Here is a 25,381-nt window from a genome sequence, read left to right as displayed (position 1 = left end):
TTTGGACACATGGAAAGAATGAGTGAAGAAAGATTAGTAAAAGAAGTGTGGAAGGCAGAGGTGGAAGGAGTGAATATGAGGGAGCATCCTAGGATGAGATGGATGGATGGGGTGAAAGGGGCATTACAAAAGAGAGGAATGTCTGTAGTGGAAAGACAGGAAATGACAGAAGGTAGGGGTGAATGAAGAGTGGTTGTGTATAGATGATGCTGTGATGCATGAAAGGGAGTGGGTGGGGGATGGGGGGTGAGGAAGTATGTATGAGAAATAATTTGACGCAGCCTGAAGGGATTTCTCCCTATTTTCTCCATTTCTGCATGGGGGGATGGAGAGGGGGGGTCGCCGAATTTATGAAGCGGCCTTGCCGTGGATGTGCTGTGTCTTGCGACACTGCTTCTGACCCAGGGCAGTGGACAGGATGCAGGGATGACCCGTCATCCAGGAGGTGCCAAGATGGGAGGAGGGTGGAGGGGAATGGAATATATAGGAAATGGAATGGGTGGGAGTGGTTTCTATGCCTTTTTCTTTTTGGCTATCCCCCGTGTAAGGGGGAAAAAGCCTTTGGTATATGTATGTATAAATTGGTACAATATCACTATATTTCCAGTCTTCTGGTATTTTTCCTTCTTTGAGCGAGCAACTTATTATGTTGTATATTTTGTCTGCTAGTTCTTTACATTTCTTTAATATCCATCCATCTATCTCATTCTAGGTCACCCTCTCATGTTCACTTCCTCCACCTCTGCCTTCCACACTTGTTTTACTAATCTTCACTCATTTTTTCCATGTGTCCAACCCATCCCAATACTCTTTCATCAATCTTATCTCCCAACTACCTTTCTACCCCCATTCTCCTCACCTCATTTCTCACTCTATCAAGCCTAGTAACCCTTACCATACTTCGTCAGGTATTTAAACTCTTCCACTCTTATGTTCCATGTTTCTTTCCCCATATAGCACTGTTAGCACAATCACCCCATTATACAATCTCCTCTTAGTATTTATTTCCAAATGTCTATTTCTCATTACACTTTTTAATCCCTCAAGACATTTACATGCTTCTCTCAATCTACATTCTACCTCCACCTCCACTCCTCCCTTTTCTGTCTCATTCACCCCTCAGGTATCTAATGTTATCCACTTCCTCCAGTATCTCTCCCTTAATACTTTCAATTTGCTGCCATCCTCTCCTTTTGTACATCTCATCACCTTAGTTTTACCCACATTTATCTTCAACTTCCTTCTTTCATACACCTTCCCAAACTCCATCACTAACCTCCATAATCTCTCCTCTGATTCTGCTACAAGCACAGTGTCAAATATACTAATGGGCAGAAGTAACCTGGTAAGTATGGGGTACTTAACTGCAGAGTAATTTGTTGGGAGGGCATGGCAGTGAAAGGTGGAGAAGACTTGTGGGGTAATGTATTACTGGATATGACCATGGAATATACAATGACACAGTAGGTTAGTGAAAACACCAGATATAGAAATAATGAGGAGCCATCGAGACTAGATTTAATATTTACAACAGAACCTGAAATTGTGGATAAAATCCAATATGACATCAGTTGGAAAGAGTGACCATATACTCATTGAGACTGAACTAAAGGAAGAAATATACATGGAGAGAAATGAAAAGCATAGGAAAGGAAGATTGGTGTACAGCAAATGTGAAGGAGGATAGGGAGGGAAAGATAGCTGCAGTGGGAAATGCGAAGAAAATGAGAGTGATGAGTGAGGAGAATGGAGGAGAAATAAGGAAGGATGAGGTGAAGGCAGTTGTTTAGATGATGAAAGCAGGTAAGGCACCTGGTCTGGATGGATGCCATGCAGAATGTCTGAAAAAGGGAGGTACAGTGATGGTGGACTGGTTGGTGAGGTTATTTAATGTTTGCTGGAGAGAGGGTAGAGTGCCGGAGGACTGGAGGAGTGCCTGTATAGTTCCTCTTTACAAGGGAAAATGGGACAAGAGTGAATGTAGTAGTTTCAGAGGGATTATCTTGTTAAGTGTAGTTGGGAAGGCTTTTGGGAGGATCTTGATTGAGAGGATTAGGAGATGAACAGAGGGAGTAATTGGTGAGGAACAGTGTGGATTTAGGATGGGTAGAGGTTGTGTAGATCAGATCTTTGTGGTAAGACAGATATGTGAGAAAGCTATAGGAAAGGGGAAGGATGTTTTTTGGGCTTTTATGGATCTGGAAAAGGCTTATGATAGGGTAGACAGAAAGGCACTGTGGGAGGTTATGCAGATATATGGGATAGGAGGAAAGCTTCTGGGAGCAGTCAAGAGTTTTTATGATAGTAGAGCTTGTGTCAGGATTGGAAATGGAGATAGTGAGTGGTTCGAGGTAAAGGTGGGACTTCGTCAAGGATGCTTTATGTCGCCCTGGCTGTTCAACTTATACATGGATGGGGTGGTGCGAGAGGTAAATGCAAGGGTAGTGGGCAAGGGATTGGAGATGGTTAAAGAAAATGGAGAAAAGTGGGAGGTGAGCCAGCTGTTGTTTGCTGACAACACTGCACTTGTGGCAGGATCGGAGGAGGGATTGAGGAAGTTGGTGGCAGAGTTTGGGAGAGTATGTGATAGAAGAAAGCTAAAGATAAATGTGGGTAAAAGTAAGGTGATGAGATGTACAAGGGGTGAAAGTGGCAGTAGACTGGAAGTGAGCATTAAGGGAAAGCGACTGGAGGAAGTGGATAGTTTTAGATACTTGGGTGCAAATGTGGCAGGAAAAGGTGGAGTGAAGCATTAAGGGAAAGCGACTGGAGGAAGTGGATAGTTTTAGATACTTGGGTGCAAATGTGGCAGGAAAAGGTGGAGTGAAGGTGGAGGTAGAATGTAGATTGAGAGAAGTGAGTAAATGCCTTGGTGGATTAAAGAGTGTAATGAGGAATAGACATTTGGGAATGGATGCTAAGAGGAGACTGCATGAAGGAGTGATTGTGCCAACAGCACTGTATGGGGCAGAAACATGGAACATAAGAGAAGAAGAGAGAAGGAGTTTGAATGTGTTTGAGATGAGGTGTCTGAGAAGTATGATGGGGGTTACTAGGCTAGATAGAGTGAGAAATGAGGAGGTGAGGAGGAGAACAGGGGTGGAAAAGGAGCTGGGAGATAGGGTTGATGAAAGAATATTAGGATGGTTTGGACACATGGAAAGAATGAGTGAAGAAAGACTAGTAAAAGAGGTATGGAAGGCAGATGTGGAGGGAGTGAACATGAGGGGACGTCCTAGGATGAGGTGGATGGATGGGGTGAAGGGGGCTTTGAGGAAGAGGGGAATGTCTGTTGAGGAAGGATGAGAGAGGACAGAAGACAGGGGGTGAATGGAGAATGGTTGTATATGGATGATGTTGTGATTGCATGAGGTGGAATGGGCCCCCCGCCCGATGGGGGGTGAGGTAGTATGTGTGAGCAAAATTTGACGCAGCCCAAAGGGATTTCTCCCTGTCTTCTCCTTTTATGCAATGGGGGGACGGAGAGGGGGGGTCGCCGATTTAATGAAGCGGCCTTGCTGTGGATGTGCTGTGTCTTGCGACACTGCTTCTGACCCAGGGCAGTGTACAAGGTGCAGGGATGACCCGTCATCCAGGAGGTGCTCAGATAAGAGGGAGGGTGGAGGGGTGTGGAGTGTATTGAGGGATGGAATGGGTGGAAATGATTTTATGCCTTTCCCTTTTTGGCTACCTCCCTTGTAAGGGGGAAAAAGCCTTGGTATATGTATGATAGAAAATTAGAGAATAGACAAGAACTCTCTTAACTTTTCCTGGTATTCATTCTCTTTTTCCTTTTCATTCATTTTGCTAAGAATTAGCATCTCTTTACCCCCAATCCTTTTCCTTTTCCTCCACTCTATTTCCTTCTTCCAAAAAATTATCTGGTATTCCCCCACTCTCCCCTGAAAACATGAACATCTAAAACTCTCCCTATCCTTCCTTTGGATATCACTGCATAATCAATTAACCACTTTGGTATGATGATGCCTACATAGGTGTCATGAGGTACGAGTGGGTACACGAGGATGATGGCATCAGCTTCTTGATTATATATATTTTTTGTAGTTGTACTGTACATGAGTTACCCCCAGATTCTGTGAACTGGTTTGATCACATTTTTTGTGTTTATTAGTACTCTGAGTAAAAGAGAATAATACAGCAATGACTTAATATTTTATAGTGCAAGTAGTGTGATGCAACGTTCATATGGAATCTGATGCTGCACATGGGAATTTGACTTGTACTGAAGTGGTTAATGCCCTATTAACCCCTTCAATACGGGCCAAAATCTCACAGGCAGCATTAGCTGCTAGACGTGCGATGTTGCACCATAATACTCGCATTATAAAAAATAAAGTTACCACTGTATTGCTCGTTCTCTTTCACCCATGAATTTTTATAACCATAGAAAATATGATGAAGCCAGTTTACAGAGTATGAGGGTCACGCAGGTACAACTACAATATATATAATCAAGACGCCGACATTGGCATACTCGCATACCCACTTGCTCCTCATGACGGCTACGTAGGCATCATCGTATTGAAGGGGTTAACCACCCTTTCCCTTGCATACCTTTGCTTGGCTCTCATTTTAAACTTTGCCCGTCACATAAGAACATAAGAAAGAAGGAGACTGCAAGAGACCATAAGGCCTACACTAGGCAACTCTGTATCCATCACCACCTGTCATCCCCATCCATAAAGTTGTCTAATCATTTCTTAAAACAACTGATAGTTTCAGCGCTTCCTACATGGTTACTAAGTTTATTCCATTCGTCGACCACCCTATTAGTAAACCAATTCTTGCCCATTTCCTTTTTAAATCTAAATTTGTCCAGTTTATACCCATTACTGCGAGTCCTGCCCTGTTGTTTTAATATGATGACCTTGTTTGCATCACCCTTGTTAAAGCCTTTGATCCACTTGAACACCTCAATTAGATCACCCCGCACTCTGCGTCTTTCCAGAGAGTGTATGTTAAGGTGCCTAAGCCTCTCTTCATAAGGCAAATTTCTGAGTCCATGTATCATTTTGGTCATTCTTCTCTATATGATTCTTAAGAATTGATGTCCATTCTGTAGGACGGAGACCAAAACTGCACCGCATAGTCAAGGATGGGTCTAACTATTGCTAGATAGAGTTTAATAATTACCTCTGCACTTCCATTCGTTACCATCTGGCAATGAAACCTAATGCTCTGTTAGCTTTATTCCTGGTGCTAATGCACTGTTTCCTGGTTTTAAGGTCCACTCACTAGAACTCCCAAGTCTCTCGCACTCAGTTTTCTCTAAAAGCGTGTTATCTAAGCTGTATCTATTTTCAGGGTTGTGTAGACCTACGTTTAACATGCTACACTTAGAGATATTGAAGTTCATTTGCCATTTCACTGACCATGTGAACAATTTGTTAAGATAATCCTGCAGAATCTCTGCATCGTCTCCTGACCTAATTAGGGCTGTTGCTGGTACAGGTTTGTAGTACTGTGCACTGACCTGTACCAGCAACAGCCCTGCTTACGATCGTCCATACATCATAAATACACCTTTGAATTAGTTTTCTTTAAGGGAGCTGTCGCGCTCAAGAATGAACTTCGTTAATTATGATCGGAATTTCACGAATTTTTAATATATATACATATACTGAGATGTTCACCACCAATTTTCATATCATTTTTTGAAAAATTACAAACTTTCTATCTCCTCATTTATCCATTGACTGAGCATGCTGAAAAAAATACCACTAATGCTCTATAGCAATACCTAAATAATTATTGTACAGTTTTTGGAATTTCCTCATAGTTTAGGAGAAAAAAACAAAATGTTTATTTTTTTGTACATAAAATACAATATATCGACTTCCATCACAAAAAATGAAAAACGACACGGTAAAAAAATTGCAAATTTATTCAGCTTTCAAATGATTCAAACCCCATTAAAATCGGCCAAGTAGTTATGGAGGAGATAGAAAAAATGTAGAGAAAAGTGTAGTTTTGAGATATTGAGCTTTGAAGTTCAAAATACATTTCCCTGCATTTTTTATATATTTCATTTAGATTTTTTTTCTCTGCACCAATCTTCATGCATTCTATGTCATTCACATGTTATTATAAAGTGTAGCTGGTACCTGGTCCCCCCTTTTACAAGGTATTAGCAGCTCAGAAGGCGAGGGTTTCAGGAGGCACCACCTCCCTCATTGTCGCCAGGTTCGCTTACTAGAAAGCTCCCGGCTGGAAATCGGAGCTGAACGATAGTTTTCTCTTCCTCTTTCTGGTCTTTGGTGTCCCTTTCCATTCTGTATCTTTGTCTTGTTCCTCAAGTGCTTTTGTAATGATGGGATTGGATCCAAGTGAGAAAGAAGATTATGTGTCCTTCCAAAGTTATGATCAATGACAGTCGCTCTTGTGATGAAAAGCACTCGGAGCGTTTCAGTTGAAGAGGCACATGATGGTACGTCACGCATGCTCGATGTTTACGGTGACATCATTTGAGAAAAGAGGATGTGGAGGGGCAGAGGAGTGTGATAACACGGTCAGTGTAGCGAGCCCGGGTGCGCAGCAGCACTGCTATGAGTCATCTCCAGTAATAACCGAGACAGAAGTACACTCTTTCTCAATAATTTGATTCAGTTTCTTAGCTCTTTCATGAAATGCACGTTTCATCTTCGAATGTTTAGGCATTCTTGAAATGATTATAACTTCAAATAAAAGTAAATAAAAGTTCTCCAAGGAGCGACAATTTGCTTTCTCTGCCTACTCACAATAATTCTCTCAGTTTACTCATGAGTGCGAAGTGCTTTCCCCACGTGTAGGACAAGTTTCCAGCTAGTCTTTATTAGTGAATAACAAAATACATTGCATTTGTGCCATTTTTATTGTGATGAAATAACTTAGTCGAACATATGTGCAGCAAAGGTGTACTGGAAAGTGGGGGGGGGGTCAGAAAAATAGTCATAACTCCTTTATTTTTGGTATTTTGCTGAAATATTTCAGGACTGGCTTGCCAAAGGCCACTAGATAACGGAATTTTTTTTTTAATATTTCAATTTTTTCGGAAATTCATCGCGACGGCCCCCTTAAATAATAATATGTTGCTTGTTATTGTGGCAAAGTAGCATGCAGTCGATACTTTAGGGTCTATATGGGGCGCCCCTACGGACCAGAGCCACACATCATTTTGTCTATGATAGAAGAAATTCTGTTCATAGAGAAATGATGACACTTTTATACTATGACTGTCCCTCCGTTATGCTGTCCCCCAACCCCTTGTTGCTGTCCTGTACCATTTCTCTGAGTATTCTCTTTCTGTGATGGGGGAATTCCCTGTGGTGGGGGGAAAGAATACTGCCACCAAGTTTCCCACTTGGATCGTAAGAGGCGAAAAGAAAGGGACGGGGAGAGGGACTAGGCATCCTTCTCCCTGTAGCCCCACGAGGCATATTCCTAAAAAGAAAAGTGAAGGCATAAGGGGTGCTGGAGGGCCTCGGGCCAGCACCCTAAGGTTTGGGTCTTTTAATGTGCGTGGATGTGGTACAGATGAGAGTAAAAGGGAAGAGATAGGTAGTATGTTTGTGAGAAGAAAGATGGATGTGTTGGCTTTGAGTGAAACTAAGTTGAAAGGGAAGGGTGAGTGTAAGTTTGGGAGTGTAAGTGGGAGGTTATCAGGAGTGAAGAGAGGGCGAGGGAGGGAAGGGGTGGCTATTCTAGTAAGTGAGGAGATAGGTAAACAGGTAGTGGAGTGGAAGGAGGTTTCCTCAAGTATAATGTGGATGAAGGTGAAACTGGGAAAGGAGATGTGGGTCTTTGTAAGTGCATATGGGCCTGGCAGTGAGAAGAGCGTGGAAGAAAGGGAGGCCTTTTGGATAGATTTAAATGAGTGCATAGAGGGTTTAGGAAGAAATGTCAATGTAATAGTACTGGGAGACCTTAATGCTAGGGTGGGAAATGGTCCAATCGATGGAGTGGTTGGGAAGTGTGGAGTTCCAGGAAAGAATCGTAGTGGAGAGTTGATGGTGGAAATGTGTCTAGAGAGTTGATGATAGCAAATACAGTGTTTCGGAAGAAAGTCAAGCATAAGTACACATGGGAGAGGGTGGTGGAGGGAAGGGTGGTAGATAGAGCGCTAATGGATTATGTAGTGGTAAATAGGATTATGATAGGAAGAGTTAAGGATGTACATGTGCTAAGGGGAGAGGATGGGGGAATATCAGATCATTTTTTGGTGGAAGGTAAGCTGAGAGTGGAGGATAGATGGAGAAAGAGGAAAGGGACAAAATGTAGGGAGGTTCTTAGAGTGAACTCCTTGAATGAAAAGAAAAAGGAGAAGGAGTACGAAAAGAAGCTGAAGGAGGAGTGGGAGGGAGTAAAGGATAGAGCAGAGATGAGTGTGGAGGAGGAATGGGGATGGTTCAAGGAGGGAGTCTTAAAGTGTGCAAGGATGGTGTGTGGAACAAGAAGGACAGGGGGTAATAGAAGAAAGGGTAGTGAATGGTGGGATGAGGAAACAAAGAAGGTTGTAGAAGAGAAGAAGCGAGCATTCACAGATTGGTTACAAAAGAGGACGGGGGAGTTATATGAGACGTACAAAGAAAAGAAAAGAGAAGTAAAGCAAAAGGTAAAGGAGGCAAAGAGGAGAGCAGATGTGAAATGGGTAGGAGTATGACAGAAAATTTTGAAAGTAATAAAAATATGTTTTTGGAAAGAAATTAAGAGAGGAAGAGGAGGCGAATCAAGTAGGGAAGAAAAGGTAAAAGGTACAGATGGAGAGATGATAATGGAAGAGATGGCAGTAAGGGAAGATGGGCAGAATATTTTAGGAGTTGCTAAATGTGAAGGAGGATAGGGAAGGAAAGATAGCTGCAGTGGGAAATGCGAAGAAAATGAGAGTGATGAGTGAGGAGAATGGAGGAGAAATAAGGAAGGATGAGGTGAAGGCAGTTGTAAAGATGATGAAAGCAGGTAAGGCACCTGGTCTGGATGGATGCCATGCAGAATGTCTGAAAAAGGGAGGTTCAGTGATGGTGGACCTGGTTGGTGAGGTTATTTAATGTTTGCTGGAGAGAGGGTAGAGTACCGGAGGACTGGAGAAGTGCCTGTATAGTTCCTCTTTACAAGGGAAAAGGGGACAAGTGTGAATGTAGTAGTTTTCAGAGGGATTAGCCTGTTAAGTGTAGTTGGTAAGGCTTATGGGAGGATGTTAATTAAGAGGATTAGGAGAGGAACGAAGGAGTAATTGGGTGAGGAAACAGTGTGGATTTAGGACAGGTAGAGGTTGTGTAGATCAGATCTTTGTGGTAAGACAGATATGTGAGAAAGCTATAGGAAAGGGGAAGGATGTTTTTTTGGGTTTTTATGGATCTGGAAAAGGCTTATGATAGGGTAGAGACAGAAAGGCACTGTGGGGAGGGTTATGCAGATTTATGGGATAGGAGGAAAGCTTTTGGGGGTTGTCAAGAGTTTTTATGAGAGTAGTAGAGCATGTGTCAGGATTAGAAATGGAGAGAGTGAGTGGTTTAAAGTAAAGGTGGGACTTCGTCAAGGATGCGTTATGTCGCCTGGCTGTTCAACTTATACATGGATGGGGTGGTGCGAGAGGTGAATGCAAGGGTAGTGGGTCAGGGATTGGAGATGGTTAAAGAAAATGGAGAAAAGTGGGAGGTGAGCCAGCTGTTGTTTGCGGACGACACTGCGCTTGTGCAGGGTCAGAGGAGGGATTGAGGAAGCTAGTGGCAGAGTTTGGGAGAGTATGTGATAGAAGAAAGCTAAAGATAAATGTGGGTAAAAGTAAGGTGATGAGATGTACACAAGGGGTGAAAGTGGCAGTAAACTGGAAAGTGAACATTAAGGGAGAGCGACTGGAGGAAGTGGATAGTTTTAGATACAGGGTGCAAGTTGTAGCAGGAAAAGGTGGAGTGAAGTGGAATGTAATTGAGAGAAGCGAGTAAATGTAGATTGAGAGAAGTAATAAATGCCTTGGGAATGGAACATTGGAAGTAATGAGAGGAGACTGTATGGGAATGAGTGATTGTGCCAACAGCAACTGTATGAAGGGGCAGAAACGTATGGGCAGAAACGTGAGAAGGAAGAAGAGAAGGAGTTTGAATGTGTTTGAGATGAGGTGTCTGAGAAGTATGGTGGGGGTTACTAGGCTGGATAGAGTGTGAAATGAGGAGGTGAGGAGGAGAACAGGGGTGAAAAAGGATTTGGGAGATAGGGTTGATGAAAGAAAAATATTAGGATGGTTTGGACACATGGAAAGAAGAAAGTGGTAGTGAAGATGGAATGGAAGTATGGAGGCAGTGTGGAGGGAGTGAACATGAGGGGACGTCCTAGGATGAGATGTGGATGGGGGTGAAGGGGGCTTTGGGGAAGAGGGGAATGTCTGTTGAGGAAGGAAAAGGAGAGGACGGAAGACAGAGGTGAGTGGAGAATGGTTGTATATGGATGATGATGTGACTGCATGAGGAGGAATGGGCGGGGGGTGGGGTAGTATGTGTGAGTAAATTTTGACGCAGCCCGAAGGGATTTCTCACCGTCCTCGCCTTATATGCAAAGGGGGACGGAGAGGGGGGGGGTCGCCGATTAAATGAAGCGGCCTTGCTGTGGATGTGCTGTGTCTTGCGACACTGCTTCTGACCCAGGGCGGTGGGCAGGGTGCAGGGATGACCCGTCATCCAGGAGGTGCTCAGATGAGAGGGAGGGTGGGAGGGGGTGTGGAGTGTATTTAGGGATGAAATGGGTGGGAGTGTTTTTATGCCTTTCCCTTTTTGGCTACCTCCCTTGGAAGGGGGAAAAAGCCTTGGTATATGTATGATGTATGTATATGTATGCTTATCAATAACTCATTGTTGATAGTTTAGAATAATCACATTCTAGAAAACTATCCAATGTACCTATACCACTAAATTTGATGTGTCAGCACTTGTTTGGGCCCAAAGGTGCCAAAAGACATGATTTCTACTGTACCATACAGTTTTAGGGCCAATTCTGTGTAATGTTGAGCTTCTAGTTTTTCCATGAAAAGTGAGGCCATCACTACACTGATTGGGGATCCCATGGCCAGACCTTCATGCAGACTATTCTTAGCAGTTGAATGTGAATATTCCAAATTTGACACATTTTTCCACAAGCTTGGTGAAGAAAAAAAAAAGATGAAGGAATGCATCTTTGTGTGCCCAATTTTTTTAATATCACTAATAATGATAGTAATAGGTGTTGCCACAAGTTCTTAAAAGTGGAAAATCTGCAGCTTTACAGTGAACGATAAGTCCCTGGATCCTCCCATAGTTCCCTGGGAAGAGATTTTAGATAGATGTCTATGTTGTATTAGTGTGGGGTGGTTTTCATGTTAATGGCTAAAAGTAGTAGGAGGGGAACAGTGGTTTGTTCTTGCTTTCTATGTGCAAGAAATACAATTGAAATTTACAGAGCAATCCTGGGCTGAGTTCAGAGACTGTCATACCCTCAGCTGCACCTCCTGATTGAGGTGAGGGTGTTGATGGGCTTTGAAAATGGGCAACTATACTATCCATTTTGCTAGACCACCGTAAGCATGTAGCAGTCAGTGATCCGAGGTTCCTCTTAACATAGAATCGTCTGGCATTAGCCTGAACAACTTTTAAATGTCCCAATATATTTTTGTAACCAATAAAAGGTTACAACTATTATTAATTTTAATTTTTTTCTTTATCTTTTCAGTGGATGTACATTATTCCAGTGGTATTAATTATGATGTTGTCCGGTGGAGGACAAGAAGGTGGACGATGATTCTATCTAGTAAACTAATGTTACACTACAAATCATTGTTGTATATGTTTTATCATACATGTAAAATAAAAGTATTTATGATATAGAATATGTTGTGAATGAAAGAAATGGACTATTAATTTTTCCTGCTGATTTACTAGTTCCTAAATGTTCACTTGTAGGAAATTTCTTTGTTTATAATCAGGGTAGTTATTGAAAAGTCTGGAGAATTTTTGGCAGAAGAGTAAATAACATCTATATTAGATATTTTGTACACAGTATGTATTGTAATAGGAGACCAGTGTCTAACAATGGGACTTAAATTTAGTGTGTCCATACTATTCTCATGTTCAATGAGAAAGTGTTGTATGTTAACAAAAAAACAAAACAAAACTATTTGACAAATTACCACTGGTGGTAAGAAGTCCATGCTCAGACTAGTATTATTGTTAATGGTGTCAAAGAAAATGCTGAACATCCACAAATTTTATTCTGATGGTCATTGATTATTATTTTTGCAAGAGCTGTATTAAAAAGATTTTCCAGTCTTAAAAAATGCAGCCACCTGTAAATACTAGTGTTTTATTGCAAGCCTTATTCGCTGCAGTAGTTATATCTTGTAACAGTGGAAACGTCAAGTATTGGTATCAACATAAAATAATGTGAAAGTCTAAAGCTGATCTTGGACCTTTGTTAATGGTTCACACCAAACAACATGCTCACAATGACAGTTATGAAAGTATTAAGGCATACCCAGCTATTGGAATAGTTGTGACTAATACAAATATGATGTATGGCAGGAAAAAATAGGGAATATGAATGAATGGGGCTAGAATGGAAAACATTGTTAAAACACTTTTCATTTTGTTAGGCTACCACAATTCAGTCATTTGAAATCCTACATCACTCTTGACAAAATATGTTTTCAAACAATGTAGTCTTGTTCCTTGTTCATAATCATATGTTTATGTGCAATTAGGATATGAAATATGGAAAGGGTGCTTCAAAGGACTAGCAAATGTTAAGGTTACATTCAATTGTGGATGAAGGTGGACAATCATTTACTTGGAAATTTGGTAACCGAATATGCATAATTAAGTTGAAAAGTCGAGGCCAAAGTATTATGTTTACATTTTCTGTCAGAATAGTTGAAAAAAAGGACAATCTAAGTAGAGGCATCTGGAAAGGAGAGGTTAAAGGGAAAGACACATGAATATTAGTTTTCTTTATTTACATTAGATTCTTATAAAGAATGACTAGATGATTATTGACCATGGACACCATTGGACAGTAAAGAAATTTATTTCCTGTCATTCTCATGATAGTATTATGCACCAGTCATTCAGTAGTAGTTTTGAAACACTTTCATATTACAGTACTTTTTAGTAATTATTTAAGTAATTAATATCATTACCATTGACATAGCTTGCAAAAAATATATATCTTATTTATATTTTTAGGCCACATGTTTTTATCAGTCCATAAAGACATACAATGACACAATTATAACCTGTTTGCTTGTTGTAGATGAATTTCCACATAATAAAGTAAAAACAGAAAGAGTTTTCATATACCCTTAAATGTATTTTTTTTTTTTGAGCTGCCAGGGTAATTATTTTTAGATGGGCAGGCTTGAGCATTACTGAATTATCACTTGTTCTCCATTGGGGGGGTTAGTAGCCCCTCTAAATGGGATATTACTTCTCTTTCTATTAATTTCTTCTGTCGATGAAATCATACACTCTTGTAGCATTTTAAGGTTTCATCAATTTATAAAGCAAAATACCAGCCAAGGGTTTCAATTTGGAAGCTTCAGTGGTATTTTTGGACAAAATACAAATTACATTTTATGGAATTAAAAAAATAAAGATTGAAGATGTGATTTTCACTTGCCACAACTATTTCTGAACAAGTTATTGCCTCAAGTTCCACTGACTGGAAACCTGCAGCACCACACTGGTGTATAGTTGTCTGTATTGAATTATTGTGGGTCTGTCACTGCACCTCCAATGCTGCAAGGATATTGATATGATCTGAAGATGGGAGACGGAGAGTGTTTTTTTCATTGCCCTGCACAACTGTGTGGAGGCTTCCATTGTTATTCTATTCTTGAAAAACATGAGCAATGAAATTAGTCTCGTGAACAATAGAAATTACATACATTATAGGTTTCTAAAGAATACAGGTGTACCAAATAGATATAGATCATTCTTTGAATGCATAATATAATTTACAGGTTTTGTTTTTGTTAATACAAGAAAATTTCATATCTGAAACAGAATGGGCAAAATGTGGTTCTAACCAACCAAAATCTCACTTGAAGTCATTGTATTATATTTTGTTGCTGACAAGTTTCCAGTACTTCTATCCTCAAGGACAATATCGTACTGTTATCAACAGTCATTATGAGTTTGTGGAGCTAGGGAGGAGGTTTGGATCAGATGGTAGGGTGTAGATACACGAGTGTTTTATTTCTAAACTGCAGGATATTAGGGTCTCACATCAGGCGTGTATGGTACAAGGTAGTTTGAAGAAGTTCATCTCTAAGAAGAAGAAAAAAAATATATATATAAATAACAGGACTCCATGAGCACTCCTTTCCTGTATACAACATTTAGGTAAATAAATACAATTAGGTTAATACACTTGGATCACAAAACAAGTCCTTCAAGACTGACGAACTACCTCCAAACTCCATCACAACTCCCAAAACAACCCTACGACACCCACTCTATTCCAAGAGAAGTAGGGACCACACTAGCATGCTTACATTCAGGTCACCATCCTTAAGGTGATCAGAGGGAGAGAAAACAAATAAGGATGAGGCAAAGTTTCAGACCCAGACCAGAAGTATTGGAAGTTCAAAGGCAAAAACATGGGGAGCACAACCCCTCAAAATGTTAACAGGTTCATGCTGGAAAAGAATAAAAAACTGACACAATCAAGCAACTCCTTTAAGATACATTCCTGCTGAGACCAATACAGAGAAACTGGGCATGATAAAAACATCAACAAAGGTCATTCTTACATTCCTCATAGAGGACCAGGAGGCAAGAATCTGGTGTAAAGTGGACATCAATGACGAGCCTGAGCAGGAACACACATTTCCTCAACATATTATTTCAGGCATTACAAAAGAGAGGAATGTCTGTTGAAGGACGGAAGAGGACAGAAGATAGGGGTGAATGGAGAAGGGTTGTGTATGGATGATGCTGTGATGCATGAGGGGGAATGGGTGAGGAAGTATGTATGTGAAAAAATTTGATGCAGCCCGAAGGGATTTCTCTCTGTCTTCTCCTTTTCTGCATGAGGGGACGGAGAGGGGGGTCGCCAAATTTATGAAGCGGCCTTGCTGTGGATGTGCTGTGTCTTGCGACATTGCTTCTGACCCAGGGCAGTGGACAGGAGGTGCCAAGATAAGAGGAAGGGAGGGGAGTGGAATATGTAGGGAATGGAATGGGTGGGAGTGGTTTCTATACCTTTTTCTTTTTGGCTACCCCCCATGTAAGGAGGAAAAAGCCTTTGGTATATGTATGTATTATCTCAGGCTACAGCTGGAAGGCAAAAGTTAAGTGTATGCACCAGAAGATGCATAGCTGCAATTTAAGTGACTACCCTTGTTCTATGAGCTTGGACTGCTGATGCAGGGATAGGAATTGGAGAGATGCGGGAACTAAACCCACAGCTAGGAAGATGTGGTACCTGCACACTTCCAATTATGCCACCAGCACAAAAGAGCAGCAGCTGAGTTCACTACTAAAACTCAAAGATGAAATGGGTGTCCATACTGTGAAAACACCTGCAGTCTCCCTGACATAAGGTCAGGATGGTCAAGAACTATCAATGAATCAATCTGTTGCTAAATTTTTTCTTATACCAGATCTTTGGGCCCACAACCACCAGTTCAGCTCATAAGTCACATAGTGAGGAGATTTTGTGTTCCTGTCTAGAGTGAATGTAGGACAGTGTAGTATTGTGTGTTCTGTGTCTTATGTGTAGTAACAGCATCTAAAGCACATGATGTCTACTGCCACAGATCTTGTGTTGGTGATAACTGATGATTCACTTTAACATCACTATCATAATGTATGGTGTTCATTGACTAAATGAACTCAAGCCCCTTCACAATGGATTACTATAGATTAACTTGGCATGAAATACTGAAAGACCTTTTGATCCTTAATAAGGTTTAATGCACTACAATAATGAATTTGGATGCCCATAACATGACTGGATGACTACACTGGTTTTGACCTGGAGTGGTTCCTAAAGGACCAAACAATTAATACATAGTTTCAGGATCCCCTTTACTGGAATCCTGTAGCAAATAGAAAACCACCAGCAGACACTGGTTGGACCCATGAATCTGGGACTAATCTCCACATTATGGGGCTGTATCTCCTGAAGGAGATGAGGAGTGGTACTATAGACAACTATAAGTACCTGTTTACAAGTATTTATAGGATGTTCAGGATATAAATTTGATACTTTCGGAAAGAAAAGAAAAATCTTATCATGGCCAAAAATTTATGTATTCCCAAAATTCAAAATGCATCTCTTAGAGGATTTTTTGCCAAATACAGATCACTCAAAGAGGCCACCCTGAGCCTCCACCATGGCCTCCAGGCTGGACCTGAACCTGCAGCATGCGGCCTTCATGGTGTCCTTCAAGAGATGCCTGAAGACCAGATTGATCCTGGCAATCAGCTTGTCCTTGGTGTTGCAGGCGGTATGATTGGTGTCTTTTTCAACTGCTCCCCACACTTAATAGTCCATGGAGTTGCAATCAGGCAAGTTGGGGGGCCAGATGTTGGGACTGGTGGAATCGTACAAGTTATCAGATAGGCTTTTGAACATAAGAATAAAGGAGACTGCAAGAGATCATAAGGCCTACACTAGGCAGCTCCGTATCCATCACCACCTGTCGTCCCCATCCATAAAGTTGTCTAATCGTTTTTTAAAACAACCGAGAGTTTCAGCGCTTACTACATGGTTACTAAGTTTATTCCATTCATCAACCACCCTATTAGTAAACCAATTCTTGCCTATTTCCTTCTTAGATCTAAATTTCTCCAGTTTATACCCATTACTGCGAGTCCTGTCCTGTTGTTTTGTTATGATGACCTAGTTTGTATCTCCCTTATTATAGCCTTTGATCCACTTGAACACTTCTATTAGATCACCCCGCACTCTGCGTCTTTCCAGAGAGTGTAAGTTTAGGTGTGACATGGAGCTGAGTCCTGCTGCCACATGTATGGTCTTCCCACAGCCACCTTCTCCACCCAACACTTGACAACAGTGGACAGCAATTCAATATAGCCATCTGAAGTGAGTCTGAGTCCCTCTTCAAAGATGTGGGACGGCATGATGTGGCCTTCGCTGGAAACACACCCAAAGATCATTACAGTTTGATTGAACTTGATCTTCATGAAGTGCAGAACTTTGTGCAGACTGTTGGCTAGCCACCTGTTGTTCTGCGTGTTGTGCAACTGGTCCAGGCAGAAGTTCTTCTCGTCTGAAAAGAACCAGAGCATCCCCAACTTCACTGGGTGTTTGACCTTGTTGAGGAGTTTCTTGGCTTTCGTAAGGCAATTCTCTTGGTGGTGAGTAGTTGGCCCTTGCACCTCTTGTATGAGGAGTTGTGAAGATTCTCATTCAATGCTGTCTTCATGGTTACCACTCCAATGCCCATCTCTCTCGCCAAGGTCCACACTGCCTTACCTGGACCTTGCCACACCTTTTTTTGCAGCTTCTCAATGAATTTCATTGTGCAAACAGAGTCCGAACTCCTGCTATAATCCTGCTAGCCACTGCTTCCACATCTCCATCGCAATTCTCCAGCTCACATCTCATGGCCTTCACGGTATTCAGGGAGCACTGAGTTACAGCTAAGATTTCCAAATTTTTTAATTTGGCATGAATCATCATGATGCTGGTCACTCTCTTCCAATATTCTGGTGCTTTCTAGTATCCATGCTCTCTAGTTCTCACACCCACCAATAGTACACAGAATCAGCTATCCATTGCACTTTACCACTATTAAATCCTTCAAATGGTTCTGAAATGACTGAAGACCGACAAATTATCAAATTTATCCTGAACACCCTGTATAGTTGTTGCCTTCCATGGACTGAATTATGAACAAGTTCTACAATGACTCGAGAAGAAAGGAGACACCTTTAGAGATTTATGGTCTGGTTCATCCAAAAGGCAACATCCCTATCCACTTCAGACTGCTTATGAATAGAAAGATGATTAATGTCAGTATGAAGACTGTCCCTTACCCTTCCTAACAACCTGCTCTTGCTTCTAGGAACTTCAAGCTGTTCATGGTAGAAACAAGAACTCAAGAGTGAGAGATTCAATGTGACTTTGATTTAAAAGGTATGACAAGGCCTTCTTCCATTAATTGAAGAATATGGACTGATGAAAGCAGGAAGTTACTTTGAAGGATGATAAACAATTATGTCTTTAATCTTTCCATAAAGAGCCTGGGAATTTATTTATCTATTTATTTATTTTTACTACTGGGATAGCTCATATGTTCCAGTTCCCTACTTGGTACGTCCTGTCACCTGAGCACTCAACTTGACATTTTTCCTCTACAAAAAGAAGATGGAGGTGGGGGGGGGGCTTTGCCATTTTTCTTCTGGGCTTGAAATAAAACTTCAATGCCAGGCATATCTTCAACAACAATGAAATTTTTTGTCTTACAGCAAAAAGCACAAAGGAAAGCCTTTCTATGAGATTCTTTTGAAAGTGCCACTAGACAGAATAATAACAAAGTATTTGACAGTCTTGAAACATAATCTAAGAACTAGTTACAAATTATCTGATGGTCAGGTTATACACTTACAAAACAAAAATTTAATGGCATCCCACAGGGTGCAATACTATTTTCAATATCATTCATGCTCTTCACATATACCTACCTGCCCCAATCCCAGAATATATCAAAGCACTCACATACACAAAATATTAACTATTAAACACCACAAATACAAAACTGTAGCCAAGAACAAACAAATCTACTTCCATGAACTGGAACAATGGTTGACAAATGATAAAATACTAACTTCTGACCCCAAAAATAAACTATAACAGAAAGTATCTAAACACAAATGACCATCTCCTCATAGAAGCCAGTTCTTCCTGTTGCACTACCATGAAAATGATATGAGCACATGATAAATTATGACAGTCGCATGCAGGATTCAAACCCACTGCTTTCGGCCACCTGTAAGATCACCTTGACAGAGCCTTAACCCACTACACTAACAGAGACTGTCTCTGTTGGTGTAGTGGGTTAAGGCTCTGTCAAGGTGATCTTACGGGTGGCCGAAAGCAGTGGGTTCAAATCCTGCATGCGACTGTCATAAAAATGATCAGATTGATGTCGCTGTTACTAGCGAATTTCTCTCATATGAGCATATGTTATGCAAGAATTCTTAAAGCTTCCTGCCACATTTCACAATCTGCAGCACAAAAATTCCACTTTAGTATATTCAAAGTTGGTCACTACATACTTGGCCTCGTGGAAATGCAGTGAGGTGGCTAATTCTTTTCTGTCTTGTCCTGATTTCCATCATATGTAAGTAATTCATTCACACCAAGTTGAGTGGTGGAGGTAAGCCAGATAAAAATCTGGAACTTGGCAATCCGAAACCATAATTCTGTCATTGATCCAGACCACTTGACCATTGGTCAAAAGGGATTACTCTCAGGTTAAATCATATCCTAACCCCAGCTCCTCCCAACTCATCCATACAAAAATATATGCATAAACAAATCACATAACAAGCATTTCAAGATGTACTGAACAACTCTACACTGAAAAAGAACCTCTGGACATAAACCTAGAAACAAAGATGAACTTCCCATGTATAAGGTCTCCAACAGGGACAACACCCAACACTGGATGAATACCACAGAAGAAATGGCCCAACTCCAGACTTTACCTGCCCAAGTTGCACTCATCACACTAAAGACAGCACATATACTCTTACATTTCTCAAAATTTAACCAATAAAAAAATGAACACAATATTTCTGTTTTGAAAGATATACAGGATACTACTGCTGAATACCTTGAGGGGGTAGGTCTCCTCCATGAGAAACCTGAGGCAAGAGTGTAATCCCTGTTGACTAAACTATTTGGACAAAATGGACTTTGATAGTAAAGGAAACTAAGGCATACAAGCTTTTAATTTTCAGATATTTCATCACAAAATGACTTTATTAAAGTCCTTTATGAAGAAACCTATCATATATAAGAGCATATGATATTGTTTCTTCATACATACATACATACATACATATACCAATGGCTTTTTCCCCCTTACAAGGGAGGTAGCCAAAGTCAAAGGCATAAATCCACTCCCATCCATTTCATCCCTGCATACTCCACTTCCTTTCACCACCCATCCCTCCCTCTTTTCTTGGTTCCTCTTGGATGATGGGTCACCCCTGCATCTTGCCCACTGCTCTGGGTCAGAAGCATTGTAGCAAGACTTTAATAAAGTCATTTGTGATGAAGTATTGGACAAAAGATTGTATCCCTTGGCTTCCTTTACTATCAAAGTCAATTTTGTCTAAATAATTTAGTCAACAGGGATTACTCGCCTCAGGGAGAAGGCAGAGGATACAGGCGAGAGGTGAGTGGCTATGTATGGATGATACTTTGACACAGCCTGAAGAGATTTCTCCCAGTCTCCTCTACTTTCTGCATGAGGGGATGGAGAGGGGGGCTGCTGTGCTGATTAAACAAAACAGCCTTGCTTTGGATGTACTTTGTCTTACTGTATTGCCTCTGACCTAGGCTATGGACAGGAGACAAGGATGACCCTTCATCCATGAGAAGCTAAGATGAGAGGGTAATAAAGGCGATGGATGGGAGTGGAATGGGTGGGAATGGGTGCATGCCTTTGACTTGGCTACCTCCCTTATAAGGGGAAAAAGCCCTTGGTATATACATAAGATATATATCAGGAAGTTAGAAACTTGTATTTCCGAGCTTCCTTTGCCATTGATATCCAACTAAAATCTAATTCCTTCACTAGTGAGACGGTGGCAGAAATGAATAGATTATCCTGGCAGTAACTTGTGTAAAAGAAAAAGTGTCACCTCATATGAAAAGGGTAGTTAGTTAAAAAATTGAAATGCACATGCATCAAATACACAAGTTTTTCTAAATTATGATTTGAATGTGAACAATATACTTCTGACTTAAGAAATATAGTTTCAATCCTTTCACACACTGCTGCACTTCTGAGTCAAACATCATGCAAAAATTAACTTGATACAAGTGTGAAAAACAAAATTGTAGAAGAAAAGTTCCTGAATATTGAGGTTTAGTGTTAAAGATGATAATATCTTTTTGAATAAATTAGCTTTTAGTTTTCCTTGCTACAGACTGTGGGCTTCCTTTTATGGAATATCTAAATCATGGAATGAGACCTTATGCCATGCATAAAATACTTAAGAGAAAAGAAATATCATGGGTTTCAGAAGATCAATGGAAACAAGTATGAGCAGAGTCAAACGTCCAATGAATATAGAAACATTATACTAACACTGTTGAATTTATGGAATGCAATAAACCTACAACTGCTACAGTACAAAAAAATTGGTCCTGAAATATATTTCACCTAAAAGCAAACTTATCTAGGTGTACCACAATACATGTGGGTCATATCCTACTGGCACTCTCAGACTTTTGAATTTCAACAAATGTTTTCCCTTGTTTTCTCAAAATATGCATCTTCCTTTTGCTTTCATATATTGGCACTAATCTTATAAATCTCAACAGTAATAATAAAAAATGTAAATTCTCACAAAATATGCTTTCTTTTCATTCATTTCTATAACACTGACTTTTTACCTTCCATCTAAACAAAAACTATACTCTCATTAGACAATGCTACATTATGTTACTTAAGCTGAATGCACCTAAAGGTGAAAGACAACTAATATTTCTAGCTTTATCTATACACATCTAACATCCAACAGCAAAAGAAGAAAAAAATACTTGATTAATACACACTACCAACATAAACTTCCAATGACATCATCCAGCACACCAGAAAACACTACTTAATTTAGAATAAAACTTGTATGATCAAGCAAAATGGTAGTATGTCACATACTGACTATCCCAGAAACACTTCAGTTATGCCATCCTTTACACCTCCCAATATGAAGACAGGAGCCTTTTGGTATATATATATGTATGCACATATCAATATGAATGCATACCACAAGGCCTTTTCCCCCTAGTGTGGGGAGTTGCCAAGTCAAAACATACACCCACCTTACATCCAACCAACACCCATCCCATACCCATACAGCACTCCTCCCATCTTAGCACTTGTGAATGAAGGGTCATCCCTTCCTTTTGCCACACACTTAGGTCAAACTCAATACAGTGTCACAATTTATGGAGGAAACAATATTAAAGACAGAACATAAATAAATAAAATCAATAAATACATGAAATGGGATACATATACATGAAACAAGGAGTTTAAAGGCACAATGGGGAGTGTCAGAAGTATTGTACTGTATAATAGAAAAAAGACTAAAAGAATGCATATTTCAATCAATCAATTAATCTATTGTTCCAGATCTTACCTGCAGGGTTGATTTCTAGGGGAGTTTGATGAATCACAGAAATTGGCAGTGTTTGTTTTGTGACCTTATTATGTATGTGTATTTACCTAGTTGTATTATACAGGAAGGGGAGCTATGCTCGTAGTGACCCATCTTTGTATCTCGCAACATCTAGTTTGTTCTTAAATTTTTATATGGTGTTTGCACACACTATTGTTTTCTCTAATTTGTTTCTGTGTGGAAAACTTTTTTTTTTTTCAGATCTCTTCTATCCTTTTTGAGTTTCTTTTCATGTCCCCTTGTTTTTGTTTTTGTTTTTTTTATCCCACTTTCATAAGTCTTCTCTGTCAAGGACTTCCATGCCTTTCATTATTTTGTAAATGGCCAATAGATCTCCTCTTTCTCTTTTTTGTTCCAGGGTAGTTCGTTTAGACAATCTTTGCTCATATGTCAATTTTGAAAGTGTTGGATTCATCTTTTGTCATTGCTCTTTGGATTCTTTCTAATTTCCTTACATTCTTTTTTGTACTGAGTGTCCATAGTGTTACACTATACTCCAATCTTGGTCTTATCAGTGTGACTGGTATTTTTTTACCATTACTTCATCCAAATAATTAAAAGACACCTTTATTGATCTTATTATATTGTAGGTTTCTCCAACTATTTTGTCTATACGTTTGCCTGGGGCCATGTCTTTGGTGATAATTACTCCCAGGTCCTTTTCGGAATTAACTTTCTTTACTTCCTTTGTACCGACTTTATATTGTCCTGATATTCTTTTTTTTTTTTTTTTTTTTTCCAAATTCAATTATGCTACATTTCTTAATGTTGAAGTTCACTTCCCACTTTTGACTCCATTCCCAGATTTTGTCCAGGTCTCTCTGTAGCAATTCAGTCTTTTTTTGCACTTACTTTCTTTAGTAATTTTGTGTCATCTGCAAAGAAGTTCATGTAATATTCTACACCTTCATCCATGTCATTTATATATATAGCAAACATTATTGGAGCCAATACTGAACCCTGTGGGACTCCACTTATCATTTCTTCCCAGGTCGAGTTTATATCTCTGAGCACCACACTCATTTTTCTCCATGCAAGAAATCTTTCATTCATTTCGGTAACTTTCTGTGTACACCTCCTGTTGTTTCGAGTTTTCTTTATAGTTTTATGGGGTATTTTATCAAACCCCTTTTATAAATCCAGGAAAGCACAGTCTGCCCATCCATCCCTTTCTTGAATTATACCTATTAACCTTGAATAAAAACAAATCAAATTTGTGGCACATGATCTTCCCTGTCTAAATCCAAATTGTTTTGGATTTAGTATACTGTTCTCTTCCAGATGTTTAATCCATCTACTTTTGATGACTTTTTCACAGATATTACCTATTGTACTTGTAAGGGAGACTGGTCTATAGTTTGTTGGGTCTTCCTTGTCTCCCCCTTTATATATTGGCATGATATCGGCATTTTTCAAGTCTTGCAGTACCTTTCCTTCTTTAAATGAACAATCTATTATCTTATATATTTTGCCCATTAGTTCAATTATAAATTCTTTAAGTATCCAGTTTGCAATTCCGTCCAGGGGTAGTAGGAGTCGATTGTTGGAGATATTAAAATGGAACAAAAAAGCACCTATCATTCTCATGTTGTTGGTTAGCTGAAGGCTGCAGGTTTTTTGTAAGAGAGACCAGGGGCAAAGGACTGAATGATCCTGTAGCTTATTGGAATATTTCTTGCTGGCCTTCTGAATGGTCACTGCTATTTTTTTCACTGCTCTGTCAATAAATGGAAACTGGTCTACGGCAAAATTCTCATACTTCTTTTCTATTTCTTCTGTGTATTCTTGCCAATTTGCTTTCTTGTAGTTCATGAAAGTTTTTGTTTGCATATAGGCCCAAAGAGATGTTTTTGTCTGCTCTGTAAATTTCTCAAATTTAATGAGGGTTGGGGGTAAACCAGTTCCAGCTGTCAGGCCCTGCTGTGTCTTGCTGCACTGCTTTTGACACAAGCAGCGTGGCAGGGATGTGACAACCATTCATCTATGAGGTACTCATATGGGAGGGATAACAAAATGGGTTTTAGATGGGTGTGGGTTCATGTTTTGACTCAGCCACCCCTTATATGGGGGGAAAAAGCCTTCTGGTATATGTATGTATTACCAATCATTAACATACAATAATAGTAGTAATAATAATGATGATAATGATAATATCAATAAATAATAATATCATTAACAGTACATGTTTGGAAACACTATTCTGATTAAATAGTCTTTTACTCTTGGGTTGTCTTAATTATTAAGAGCAACACTTTAAATATAGCTGCCATGTCAAATTCATCTTCCCTGGGATAATGTTACGTCTCTGTTACCACTATAGTTTCTCCTATCATATTCTATCACCCCTTTTTATAATCATGCATAAATAAATGACATGCACTTCAGATGGCTGAATTCATCTTTCATTCTTTAAATAAATTTTTTACTGGTCACTTGTGCTTTAAAATTGCTATAACACAATCTCACATAGAAAGAAGGGAAAAAAAAAAAAAAAAAATCACAGTCTAAAAACATTGCTTTGCCTTCGTAATACAGTGGCAAACACAGCCGGGTAGCAGTATATTTTCCTTATAATCATGACCCAATCTATCTTCATGGGTAAAAAATACATTCAAACTTCATTACCAAATGCTGCCCTTTCTGAAATCCTTATTAAAACAAAAAGTAATTATGTTATGTCCCATTACATATAAGTAACAGCTCACAATTAATTCATTTTACACTCTTAATCACTTTCATCATTATCACCACTTCCACGGTTGAGAGGTCTTCTTGTGTCATCATCTGAACCATAAATGACATCCTCATCACTGTCATTGACCATACTGAAGGCTGGGTTATCCTTCATGATATGGCTCTCTGAAATGAAAACAAATCACTAATATCACTAAGCATAACTACAATATCACTGAATATCTCATAAAATATAACCACAGTACCTATGAAATGTAGAATGAAGAGGATGAAAGAGA

General features: G+C 39.8%; 2 protein-coding genes across 7 annotated transcripts in view; one reads left to right on the top strand and one right to left on the bottom strand.

Annotated features, from left to right (window-relative positions):
* EMC10 (ER membrane protein complex subunit 10) overlaps positions 1–13,302 on the top strand; it is a 63,535-nt gene extending 50,233 nt beyond the window's left edge. For all 5 annotated transcript variants that reach the window (XM_076183596.1, XM_076183595.1, XM_076183592.1 and 2 more), the window contains one exon: positions 11,695–13,302. In XM_076183596.1, the coding sequence (XP_076039711.1) occupies positions 11,695–11,763 (69 nt within the window). In that variant the 3' untranslated portion in view covers positions 11,764–13,302. The remainder of the gene's footprint in view (positions 1–11,694) is intronic.
* Positions 13,303–19,029: 5,727 nt separating this feature from the next.
* Positions 19,030–25,381, bottom strand: part of LOC143024649 (transmembrane protein 181) — an 86,011-nt gene continuing 79,659 nt past the window's right edge. For both annotated transcript variants that reach the window (XM_076183587.1, XM_076183588.1), the window contains exon 12: positions 19,030–25,268. In XM_076183587.1, the coding sequence (XP_076039702.1) occupies positions 25,135–25,268 (134 nt within the window). In that variant the 3' untranslated portion in view covers positions 19,030–25,134. The remainder of the gene's footprint in view (positions 25,269–25,381) is intronic.

This window comes from Oratosquilla oratoria, chromosome 4, assembly GCF_046742065.1.
Source record: "Oratosquilla oratoria isolate Oo_2021 chromosome 4, ASM4674206v1, whole genome shotgun sequence".
NCBI classification, from domain to species: Eukaryota; Metazoa; Arthropoda; class Malacostraca; order Stomatopoda; family Squillidae; genus Oratosquilla; species Oratosquilla oratoria.
Note: the sequence above shows the minus strand (reverse complement) of the source record. Positions and strands in the feature narration are given on the sequence as shown.